At 31.0% G+C, this 13886-nt stretch overlaps 1 protein-coding gene across 1 annotated transcript; it reads right to left on the bottom strand.

Moving 5' to 3' along the window:
* Window positions 1-877: 877 nt before the first annotated feature.
* LOTGIDRAFT_214375 (hypothetical protein) lies at window positions 878-10261 on the bottom strand. The gene is made up of 12 exons (XM_009054093.1): window positions 10164-10261; window positions 7767-7867; window positions 7458-7568; window positions 6660-6818; window positions 6191-6367; window positions 5596-5880; window positions 5375-5514; window positions 4869-5040; window positions 4119-4466; window positions 3680-3819; window positions 3262-3438; window positions 878-2853 (listed from the first exon to the last, which is right to left on the bottom strand). The coding sequence occupies exons 1-12, from the start codon at window positions 10247-10249 to the stop codon at window positions 2644-2646; spliced, it is 2106 nt and encodes a 701-aa protein (XP_009052341.1). The 5' UTR covers window positions 10250-10261; the 3' UTR covers window positions 878-2643.
* Window positions 10262-13886: the final 3625 nt, after the last annotated feature.

The following is a 13886-nucleotide window of genomic DNA, read 5'->3' as shown; positions in this document are numbered from 1 at the left end:
AACGGGAGAGAACTCTTATAAATCAGACGGTTCACAAAATATAGTTTTCTCCCTTTGACCATTCTGAAGAAACGTTTGTAGAACAGTTGTCTCCCTTTGACCACAAACCTAATGATTTATCTTGACTACTTAAATCACATCTTGGGGAGCTGTTTTGTCACCATGTGCTCTTTATATTCAAAATCTAAGCACCACAAATTTCATCACATACTCTGAATCAGTTCAAGAGCAACTGCACGTCTTCAAAGTTTGGTAAAATGCTACTTTTGCCTCATATCCCGAATATGGTTTTGACACTGTCCTATGAGGAAGAATGATGAATTGGGGTGTGGTTTGGACACATTCTACTTAAAAGATGATTTTCATAGCCAAATCAGAGTGTCATTGACTTATTTCTTTAATCAGCTTCAAATGCAACCTTTATCATTGTCTTTCCAATATGGAATAAAGTGGAACCATATTTAGGCTAATCTTAATTGTGTGTAAAACTATGCATCCTATATTGTGATCCATCAAATTCCTAGATTTTCTGTTTATCAAAACCAGAGGACAGTTGGTGTTTGCAGAATCAAGTAGTAATGACACTTATTTCCTTTTCTGCTTCCTATTTCCCTGATTTTTAATGATTTAGTTCTTAATAACCTTTAGTGATTTTTTGTGTGCATAATATAGGGTAAAAGTAGATTGGCAAAATTTTGCTAAAAGCACTGAGGGAAATTAAGTCTTATTAGCACTGCCACCAAGTTTATGTTTCTTATCAAATTTGCTATTGCTTTGAAAGGATTTTTTGGTAATACACAGGCTGCAGCACACTTGAAGAAAAGCAGGACCTTTTGAACTTTACTAGCCATGAGAATACAAAATAAAAAGACATATTAATAGTCATTAATGTGTTTCTTTATTAAGAGATAGGATAAACCTAACTTATTTATGCAAAAACACTTCGATAGGCCATACCACATAAAACAATTTTACATCGAAACTTTGACATAATTTGATATATAAAAATAATCTATTATTATGTACATGGCTTGGACTGTGGATATATCATGTAGCTATCATACTGTTAGCTCACTATATGACATGTATTATGGAGAATGATATATTAAAGTGAGTCCAGCTATGAGTAAGTTTCTCTAACAATATTTAACTTTGTAATTAAATTATTAACATCTTTAATTGGCAAATAATAATAATAATAATTATAATTAACTTTCACATGAAATTTCAATATTCACAAGCAATGTAATAAGCAACTGCCAAAAAAAACAATGAAACTATAACAGTTTTAATAGTACTAATGAAAGATGTGAATGAAAAATTGAAAAAACGAAAAATTGAAAATGAAAAACTTGATATTAATAAACGTGAACATGAAAAGCAATGGAAAAATGTCTGAATTTTGAATTCTTGAATACAAAACATTACTAAACTCTATGGGCAGCTATATGCCTTTGTCAAATTCTACAGTTATATATTTTATGGGCAGCATAAAGTTGTTACAAGTGGTTAATATATATCTCTATAGTCACTCTAGTAATAATTTGAAAATATTTAGAACTCTACACAAACACTATATCACCCTCAATATCTCTAAATAATATATTAATTTCTTTATTTTAAATTCCTAATTTGGTGCTTGTTCCCTGAATAGTTATGCACAGAGTGGTGATTGTAATTTGCAAATCATTTGATTCAGACTACTTTGCAAATCTACAAGCTCACTTTGCAATTCAACAGCGTACTTGTATTTCCTGGTTGCAAATCATCCACTGCCAATTTTGAAAATTTACAGCCATGCTGCAAATCAACTACTAATTTAGCATATCATCAGCTGATCATGAAGCAAAAAAACAGCTTACAAAGCAATTCTGTTAATGATCACTTTGCATATCATGATTTGTTGACTCTGCAATTAAATAACAAATCAGCAAGACAAGTATTTCCCTATATTAATCTTGCTGACAGATTGAAGGTATACTATATTTTAAAGATACTATAGTCTTAAACAGAATGTTTATCCCACACACAGACATAAAATACTGTTTATTGATCGGTTGGCAAATATTATCCACCAATCATTGTTCAGTATTTGTATTCCGGAATGAATCTATGAATGAAATAAACACACAGCAAGTGTACACTTCAGTCAATTTAAGGTGTTTTTAAATTTCAAGTGTCACAATATTATGGTTTAAGTTTAAAATGCACCAAGTATAATCAATATCTCCACTATGTATTCTCAATACATAAGTTATATTATATAGTTTCTAGCACAAATGACAACCTTTCTATTATTGCAATATCCTTGCAATTTCAGTTTCTAACACTGTGTTGTCATTTCACACTGTTTCTTTCCTTTTTGTCTAAATCAAGGTTTATTCTTCGCTGAAGTCTATTTCTAGCACATGTTACTGCATTTTTCAACAAATATTCTGGCTCTGAAGACCATATTTTCTAACATATATATACTTATTTTCCTACATCACTTTACATTCTCTCAGCAGTTACAAACATTGCCTGCTTCAGTCCTTTCAAGTTATTCATATCAGCATTGTTATATCCACCATAATGAAATTGGTGTTTAGCTCTTCTCTCCATATTAAGTTTCTCTATATCCTGAGTCTCTCATTTTTACATAATTCAGTCATCTTCAGGATTGGCATCTCGTAAAACAGCCACTGCGTCTTTGACAGCATGGTATATGATATTTTTAACTTGTAGTTTATCCTCATGATTAGAATGGGTATCTGATAATTGACGGAATTCTTGTGTTAGATGGAAACAATGGTTCAGATGTTCTGGTGCCACAAAGTCTTCTGCTACTTTAACACAACTATGAAGATTTCGAACCTGAAAAAATACAAGAAAATTAATTATTATAATGTCTTCATTTTTCTTCAATATTTTTTTTACGTTTTTATCATGGACAGATTTAAAGTCCAACGCAGAATGCAATATAATATAATGAACACCAAATGATATGAATTAAAGTGTACAATGTGACATCATTTTGAAACAGCTGCTTCAATGACTGATCAGGTATGTAGCACATAATGTGACCACTATAACCACCAATAATGTTATTCAATTATTATGACAGCCTTTTTCTCATAATTTAATATTACAGGTTACATTAAGTTTAGGTGCTATGAGTTCAATTCTTCCTCAAGGTAATAAAAACTCTAATGCAACTGCAAAAGTCATCATGCATCAACCCATAATATATAGAGGTATAAATCCACCAGAATTTATAATTACCTGATGAGGTGCTCCAGCAGGAATAAAGATAGCATCACCCAGACACTGTACAATAGTATAACCATGTACACCATATTCTCTAGCTAATCTTTCTCTCAGTTTCTCATCCAGGTACCAAGATTGGTCGTGTATAGCATCATGATCTGGTTCTATTATTTCACCTGTTTCTTTAGCTACCTATAATTAGATATAAAACACTAACATTATAACACAGGACACTTGCATTAGCTTTATTTTTGACTTACAAGTGGGAAGATCATGAACTTATTAGCCTAAACACAATGTTCCAAAAAGTAATCAGATTTAGACATTGTCTATGGATAAGATGAGTCACCTAAGACATTTGACTGAATTATAGCCTATTGATACCAATTATGTGTCTAACCTAAAATACGTGCAAACATTAACATTTAATTACCTTATTCAAGAAATCTCTGATCTTATCAGCATCTCCTGCATCATAAATCTGCCATAAAGCTCCAGGTACCTCATGTACTTCTCTCACTCTACGTTTAGTTATACTATCACAATCAGCATCATCTATAGCTTTCAGAGCAGCTGAAATAAAACAGGGAAACTATAAGATTGCAAGTAATTGGTAATGTAATGTCTGGTTTAGAGATATATCCTTCAAAAGTAAATTTTCAATATGTATCATGTTATAGACAGTTGTCTGGAATCATTTAATCAGTTAAATTAATCTAAATACATTCATATACTTATTCAGGCTCTTATATGCTCCAGTTGGCATGTAAGTAAAATAAGGAATAACAGTAAGTATAAGTATTAGAAAAAGAATCATGTCATAGTTTATCAAGTTCTGGCAAATGAAGACTTAACTAAATAAGAAAACCAACCTTGTTCATGAGCCTTGCGTCCACCTTCACCATCATTTGGTACTCCAACATACACCATAATATTAACAGCATCAGAGATATCCAGGTGAAGATTAGTTGTAGCTTGACTGGGAAATTTAGCTGAGCCATAAGCATTATACATTTTAGGTCCTAAATCTGGTCTCACTAAGAAATCGGGCAGCCTGGAAGCAAGGTTCAGTTTTCCTTGACGTAAAGTGTAATCTGGCAATGGTAAAGCTTTCATGAGATCTTGGAAACGTGTGGGTAAAATATCACTGAAATCATCTCCTGGAGGCCAATCTTTGAGTTTCAATAACATTGGCTCATCTTCATCATCAGTTGGACGGTCTGAAAACACAAAGCAGTTAATAATAATAATATGATATGGCAAAGTTTCAGGATCTTGTTTCACAATAATTATACCGATCAATTTTGACAGTATATATGAACTTGTTAAAGTTACAGTGTGACATCAAGTGTTCCATTAGGTGAAATTATACTTCAGTTTGCAAGGATTCGATTTTTGTCACATATAACTAGAAAAAAGATTTTCAATTAATGGTCTGCCATCTTTACAAGATCTTACAAATGTGTGGTAATTTGACATAATTTGCATGAGGAACAGGTCCCCTAATTTCTTTCTTAGATAGAGATACTGAAATTTAATCATTGGTTAAGAATTGTGATATAGTTGTATTCTATGATGAAAGATTTTTCGAGGAATGGGAAGATGTTTAAGTTAGTACTTACTTTCAAGGCTTTCAAATCCTTCCCAGAAATCACTCATAGGATGACCAACAATAACATCTCCAGTTAAACAGTTAACAAGATCGTTATCAAACTGACCAAACTCTTTACAGAATGATTCTGGTTTCCATAAATTACTATTAATATTTTTGTTGGTACCAGATACTAACACAGGCTGAAAATAGTCAAATACGAGAATTAGTATCGTTGTCTGGGATGCGATATAAAAATTGATTTAATTGTTCTTTCAAAGTTCTGTTTACTTAAAAAGGCGTTGGAATTTAAAAAATTGATACTAAACATTAAAACAGATAAGAGTAACAATTCAAATGGTAGCCTTAGAAGTAAAATTGAGTTTCACTTTCTACTTTTCTGCATCTAACAGGACTAATGACTAATAACGATGGCAATTTCACCAGAACAGTATCATTAACCTACTCTTTTTCCTTGGAGGTAATCAAAGTTGACTTATATATCTAGAAAGACATGTATGAATGAGATTTCCTTACCTGACCACGTCTCCACTGATCTTGGAATATTTTGAGATTTCCTTTATGTTGTGGGTCATGAAGACGTAATAATTTACCATCACACAGCCATGAATGAGGTACATCAGGATATAATACACTAGTTTCTGTTAGATTATGAACTGCAATAGGTAAATCACGTTTCCAACCTCCTAGACGTGGTTTATAATGCATGAATTTAAACGGTTGACCTTCGCCACGACAGTTTTTCTCTACCACTGATTGGATAATATCGTCTAATGTGCTGCCACTTGTTTTAGGTTTTGTGTTTTTCTTATCATTTGGCACTTTAGCTTTTCCAGCTGTTTTTGTGAGCAATTCTCGTAAAGTTGAACAACTTGGTTGTAATTTTTTATCTGAGTCTGTATCAACACTTGGGGACATAGCACTTTTATCCAGGGATTTTTTGGAATCAGTTTTATCACGGCTGCCCTCCGAATCCAGGAATGCCACGTCAGCTAGTAGACTAAGTGGTGATGAAGTGATATCTGGATTGTAATTTTCTAATGTTGATGATTTATTTCCATTCACTGCGGGTAGGTTTTTATTATTTTTCTTTCCTTTATTAGTTTTATGGTTGTCATCACCAACTCCGTTTACCATCTTCTTATTGTGGACATTATTTAATATTTGCTGAAATAATCAAAACAGAAAAATGATAAGAATAAATAATATTTTAAGATATCATATTTCATGAATAAGCAAAACCAAAAGTAAAAAAAATTCAAAGAAGTTCACATATAGAAATTACCTGATTAATGCCATTCTTGTTAGTGATATTATTTTCTGTTTTAAAACCACATGGACAGGTTTCAGGAATCGACCATTTACCACGGATCACATGTATCAAACGGCCCAACTCCCACAATGCATCACTGGGAATAATCTGAGTTAACATCATTTTCTCAGGTTCATGGGCACCTTTATTAGAACTACATGTTAACCAACGATCATCATCTGAAATAATCAATGCAGCTATTCTCAGAAAAGGTCATCATTTGAAGATAAAAACCTATTTTTGGATGCTTAGAAATGACAAATACATTAAAGCTTATCTTATACTGCTGACATGTTTCCGATACATAATCCTCATAAGGACAGAAAACAGACAGGTGTTCTTAAAGCGTAACCACATAAACTTCACTGACATTTGCAGAAAATTATGTATCATCAAGTCAAGTGATATCAATGCACAGGCAATACTAGTAAAACCAGTTTTTCTGGTTGAAGAATCTTAATACTAATATGGTTAAAGGTCTATACTTACTGTTGATATCATCTGCACTTTTTAACTTCGCTTTATAACAATCTAGACAAACAACGAAACCACATTTACTACACACCCAGTGCATGTTAAATAATGTCGTATCACAAACATCACACATTTCTCTTACACCTTGTACAGCTCTCTTCCATGCTATTTTACCTGCAATATAAATAACAAGCATTAAGGAATGAATCCAGGTAAAGAGGTTTTTTATGTGTAATAATTCCTGTAATCATAGAAGGGCATTGCAAGACCTACAGATGTTCAACTAAAAATGATGTAAATTGATGCTATAAGTGTCTCCGATACACATAAAAAGATAAGAAAACCTCTTTACAGCCAATTAAGTTAAATACAGTTTAATGATTTCTTTCATGGAATGCATTAAGTTTCATTCCCTATGGTTTCTCATTACTGTTTAGTGAAGAAAAGAACTTTCAATATTTAATTTTATTACAGCTCAGTAGTTTTACAGATCTTAACATCAGAGATATTGAAGATATCTTGTCCTTCGAATTACAAGATGATTTAAAATCGTCTATATTCATATTTATATAACAAAATCCAAACATGTTTGCCGTTAAAATAGTGCTCAACATATCAATTGAAACAGGGATTTTTGAAGGATGCAAATCAGTCTGAAAATCATGCAGAGTGACTCTGAACAACAGCTAGTCTTTGGATTTCTTATTTCTACAAAATCACTTAGTAGGCGAGAATGGGATAATGAAGCAAAAGACAATAGTCAATAAGGTGATAAAGAGGTGTAAAGCGATAAAGAGGTGTTTAAACACTTACCATTTTTACCAACTAAACTCATGGATTCCTTTTCTTGTTCTACCAATTCACAGAATCTATCTCCTACTTTACTGATGATAAACTTGGACGTTTCAATATCTAGCTTTGGAGCTTGTACTAAAAAACAAGAAAAGAAGCTATTTAAGAAAGGTGAAGGCAATAAAAACAAAATATCTACTAAAGTGTACTGCGCTTCTTGAAATCTTAAATCATCAATATGTGGGTTTTCCTCAATTGATCTCATCAATTTGAAACAAAGGTTTCGATAATTGTGTAAAAGAAAGTAGAATGAATTCTAATATAACTAACCTGGTGTCCGTGGTAACCATGGTTCTATATCATCAGGGTCAGCATCAGATAACTCTGAAAATCCATAAATACTCACTGAACCTTTTAAATTATACTTCAACCTGAAAATAAACAGAATAAAACTTCATATTCAGGTCATATATCAAGGGTTTTGTAATTTGTTTTATCAACCCTTCAAGTTTCAGTATCTATAGACAACTCTTGCATGAAGATAAGAAATATACAGACATCTATGTTTTTTATTTTAGGTTCAGTTATTTTGTACAGTGATCTAGATCAATGCCTCCAGACATCTTTTATATCTGAACTGTTGCTTCATGAATGTTGTTTATGTTCTTATATGTGGTCATTATAGACTATCTATAGACATCTACTACATATATATTTATGAAGGTAATTTCATAATATTAATATTTTCTGGTTTTGTAATAGTAATAGGAAATGCTGATTAATTGACATCTTTTGCATAAAAAAATAGAATATCATCAAAGAATTAAGAATATTTCAGTATACATCAACATTTATAATATTATACAGTTCCAACTATTCATGTGTTTTTTTACAACAGGTCCCCTTGTACTTAGAACGTAAGTACCTTTAACAATAGGTATATATAGAAACAAGTGGAGCGGAATGATCGGTGACCAATTCACCACAGAATAAAACCCAATATCAAATCATGTATTATTTAACTGTTAAAATAACATCTATAGATCCTACTCTATGATTGACATATTGAAATAAGAGAAATATCATTAATGACAGTCCTAGGTTTTATCTTACTATAATATCTTTTATCAAATACTAGTTAAAAGCTTTATATACTATATCAGACAATAATGACTATCTCTACAGTAATAATGCCATGACAATCAGGTGCTTAAAAGCCTCACTATATACATTATATGAATATGGAGATAAAAGCTTTGTATATCCTTTATATATGGAATAGAAGTAATATGTACACAAAGCCAATAATTGTTGTTTACTACAGTCAAATAATCTAAAATATATGAGTATATACAAGTCAATACATGATAAAATAATATATTGATCTGATAACAGCTTATATAGAATATTTTCATCTCTACAACAAAAGTTCAACTGAATGTTATGGTAAAAAAAATGAAAATCAGACCATTTTAAAAATTGTTAGTTTAAAGCTGGCATGTAATATTTGCATATCTTAGAGTTGTGATTTAATTGAAATGTTCTTATCACAATCAATCTAATTTTGCCATTTGAGGACATTTGCCAAATATTGTTAATTTACATTACGTTATAAAAGCTTGAAATAGAAAAATAAGTAAATATTAACATTTCATTAAAGTACAGTTGATTCAGTAATTTCAAAATTGATTTTTGTTATTAGCTGCTTTTTAAAAAGACCAATCAAAGTAAAGTTTCTACAATTTATATTAAACTTGATGAAAAGAAATCATAATAAAAAGGAACTTTCTAGGGACGTCTTTATAAAAAATCATTGTATTGATTAAAAAACTTTAAGTCAATAAAGGGCTGAATCTTCATTGTTAGTTACAATTTTTTTTTTTACACAATACAGAAATTTTTTTTTTTAGTTTTTTGCACAATAAAGAAATTTTTGATGTTATTACACCCAGTTATATAAGTATGTAATGTTTCTGTCTGTAACACACAGCATAATTTTACATAACAAGCACCTGTTATTGTTGTTAATAATGCTATGTGACTTTACACTTGTTTGATTTGATTAGGTACATTATGTATGAGAAAAACACAGATGATATCAAACTTGAGTATAAAAACTAAGTTTGATGGATGAGAAATAAAACAGACTTTATCGGCACATTGTAATAAAAGGAGAATTTTTTTGACTGATGAGAGTATATCCAGACTGAGTTTTTAGATACTATTTAAAATAAATCAATATAGCTCATTTATTTTACTGACAATATTATATGACTTATGTCTGGAGCAGGTCAACAATGTATTTATCTAGAAAATTCCTGAATGGATTTATTCTGAATATTGATTTTGATAGATTGACCTTTCTACATTCACGATTCCAAATTCATTTATAAATTCATGAGAAACTTGAATGATCTGAATCAAATCGTCAATATCTCGATCGATCTGAATATTCACAATGAAAGTTTAACCTTTTGTTTGAAAAATATTTGAAATTAATTTAAAATAGGTATCTCTTAAACAACCAATAAATCAAATCAATTACTATTCCAGAAGAAATGAATGATGTATTAAAGAATAAATATCAAAAGCAGTGCAGGTAAACAATTAGTTAACTAATAATTAGGTAAATAAATATTGAGCTCTTAATTCTTTTTTTCCCATGCAAAACGAAGGCAAGCAAACATAAAATTAGATAGCACAGTTTTTCGATGACTGAAAACCTACCTTCTAAACGCATAGAATCTGCAGAAAATGTTGGGTTGTTTTTTACTCAATTGAGTAGCAGACATTTTACACTCTCTACATTTCATCAGTTTAGGTGCTATCTCTACACAAGGTCCATCTTGTACGAAAGGTTCACAAGTCTTCTTCAATGTAGTCAACGAAACTTTTACCAATGGTTTGTTGAAAGAGGCTGAAAATATACAGGTATAAAAATTAATTATTTTGAATCAATTATTTAAACCAATATTTTGATCTTGTGAAATGGATACAAAAGAGATGACATGTCGAAAAGCCCTGTCAATTGAAAGTGCTCTAGAAGGGTCTTGCCCCATTTTCTCCACTAATTGAGGGAAAGCCTTCTATTAATATTATGGTAAAAATTTATTATATCAGTCATTCGAAAAACAATGCTTCCCGCTTATGGCAACTAAGCAAATTAATTTTCTAAAATAACAATAAGGCAAATTTGTCAGGACTAGTGGAATCGGCAAAGTCTTATTCAGATCAAAAGTTTATAAGTCAAGGTGTTGGGAGAAAAGTGAGAGTTTGTTGTGTATAAGAGAAGAATGTAGGTTAACAAGTTGTGGAGTAGAAAGAGAGAATAATGGTAAAGATATTAAAGAATGAGATATAAATATAACAAGTTTTTGGCAGTGTTTGTTATTATGATGGTAATTTCTATTCCCCAAATAATATATATCATATACACAGTACTGGCCACTTTCCAACATTTATACATAACATAGTGTACTTATAATATCAACATTCAGGCCACTTCAAATTCAATCATACACATGTAGAAAATTCTAAAACCTTATTTATCTATTTTGATGAACAGATTCACTCAAATCTTAAATGAATTGTAAAGAGGTATTTATGTGTATAGGGGACACTGATAGCATCAATCTGCACCATTCCAATTTTCAATCAGACGTCTGTGGTTCATGCAATTTCACTTAAAAATTAAAACGTAACATTCACAAAGGCCTTAGATATAATTAACAGTTTTTGTGATGAATCATAAAACGCCTAGTTTTAGAAAAATTGTAAGAACAACAGACATCTGACTGGATGCAAATAGATTCTATCAGTGTCCCCGATGCACAGAAAATCTCTTTATAATCCCGTTAATACACATGTTTTAAGCACCAAAAAATAGCAAATTTCAAATTCTTTACCTTCTTGTTTGTCATTTTGTTTAGCGATTTCTTTACTGCGTCTGGTTTTTTTCTTCTCTCTGGTATTATTATTACTGGAGACTGAATTACTGGTTGATTCTACACTGACATCAGATTCAGGATGAGATGGCGCCGGACTGCTCACTGCAGACGATTTACCACTTTTTATCTCTTCTTTTATTTCTGGTTTTTCATCAGTTTCCTTCAAAAAACAAGCATCAAAATTAACTTAATGCAAAGAATTTATGTCTCATTTGACAAACACCGTCTTTTTATATCAACAATGGGTTTTTAATGTAAATTCTTTACTCAGAAAATCGTTGAATATCAGGGCCAAATTTGCAAAACCTTAATGCATAGAGAAAGTGACTAAACTCATCAATTCACAGTTTAATATTTGAATCAAAGATGAGTAAAATAACAGGTTGACTGTTAAGAGAAGTAAAACAGATTTACTCTATCAAAACCACTTTTGAATCATATATTTTGTCTGTTGTGAGAGATATTTCAACTGAATGCATTCTATCACTGTATAATATCAACTTCAAGGCTGTTTCTAATAAATTTCACTCAGACATTGAGGAGACAAAGTTTACGTTTGTGTCACAAACATTTACATAATCATCTAAATATGGAGTCAAAATGTTCTAAGCATGACTATAAATGTTATAAAATTTGCAATGTTGTCAAGTATCAAAACCAGGTCAAGATTTATGGAAATCTCAGTTATCTTGTCTTCATAAAATCTTAACATATCAGTGACCTTCACCTTCAAACAATAGCAATAAATTCTCCAAGAATATTTGGCACAGAAAGATAAGAGAAATACCCAGGGAATACTAGTGCCAAAATGTAAACAAAAGATAAAGCAAGCTGTCAAAACCAATCCCATATGGTATAAACATCTCTACACCAGACATCTAGTCATAATTACTGAACTGCTGGTATAGGCAGGATGGTGGGTCTAATGGGGATTGAAGTACATCATTACGTTGGCCATTTAGACATGAATTGAACTTTTGATAGTTTCAAAGAAGTTGGTGGACATTTAATTCTTAATGATTAACTATTTCTTGAAAACAACATCAAAAGACAATTGTAAGCACAAAGTAAGCATGTGTTCTAACAATAGACAGCACTAAGAAGCAAAATTCTTTGGTAAATTTTAACGTATTTCGATAAAATCAGAAGCTAAAGCATGGATGAATTTAACCATAATATCAAATATTCTCCATTCCTTTTTTAGAAATCAAGTGATAAATACTATTATGTAGAAATATGGGCCAGAACCACAAGAACCAACAATATCAAAGACTAATAAAGCAGAATTAATGTTTAAAGAACAAAAACCAGAACCAACATTGTCAAAACAATTTTATCAAATGACATACCATTTTAATTTCAGTGCTGCTCTGTTTTTCATCAACGGTGGACTCAACTTTTACATCTGTTTTATTTGTGCGTTTATTATTCAGCTTTTTCTTCGGTTGATTATTATTACATACAGCAATGGAACCATCTTCTGTTTTTATTTTCTTAGCTCCACTTGATTGTTTAGTTTTAGTTTTTACACGTTTTTTTGGCAATGAACTATCAACAGGCTGAAAATGAAACAGGATTATTATAGCAGATAGGTAGATTAAGAACATAAGGTTTACACATGGTGACATTCATTCAATAGTTTGTACTTTTATTTCGCTTTTATTATGATCAACAGACACATTACAAATTCTCTACTAAAAAACTAAGGTGAAGAACAGTTAAAACAGAAGAAAATGACATATGCTCTACTGAAATGCTGAAGAAGTCATTTTATTCATATAGGAATTCATCGATACTTCAGTCATGATATAAAGCTATATACTTTAACGGGATGGATACAATTTCCTTGAAAATATTTCAAAGCAAAAGCTATCATCTTTATAACAAATGTTGGAGATATTCAATCACAACAGACAGAGGCCTGCAGACAGCCATAGCCTTAACTAAAGTATTGATGGCATTTAGTTCTTATTGAATGTTGCTTGTGAATATTTAGGGAATAACCATCACATTGAAGAAAAGCTTAATAGCCATTCATAAATAATGGATGGATTTCATCTATATTCCTGTCTGATAGTCTGGGAATAGCAGCGAGTAATATAATTATTAAATGTCAGAGTATCTGACTGCTGTGTTTATTTATCATATAACAGAGAGTGTGATATGACAGGTGAGGGGGTGTTATAACTCAATATATTATCACTAGAAACACTAGACGTGTTGTAATTATGATTATATATATATGTAGACTAATGAAGGCTGTATATTCCTTGATATGTTTGCACCTATTTGTCAGTGTAATTCAATAATCATCTTCCCTAGTTTGAAGGAAAAACCAAAAATTTTATATATAAAATAAATTAATTCCAATAGCATGCATTTTCTACATATTCCGACTATTACTTTCATGTGAGTGGAAATACCGTTTAATAAATTAATTGCATTATGATACATTTCCTACTTTTTCAAACTCTACAGTGAGCGGAAAGAACATCTTATATAA

The sequence above is a fragment of the Lottia gigantea genome, assembly GCF_000327385.1.
Source record: "Lottia gigantea unplaced genomic scaffold LOTGIsca_21, whole genome shotgun sequence".
Classification (NCBI taxonomy): Eukaryota; Metazoa; Mollusca; class Gastropoda; family Lottiidae; genus Lottia; species Lottia gigantea.
The sequence above is the reverse complement of the archived record's forward strand: the minus strand, read 5'-3'. Positions and strand labels throughout refer to the sequence as shown.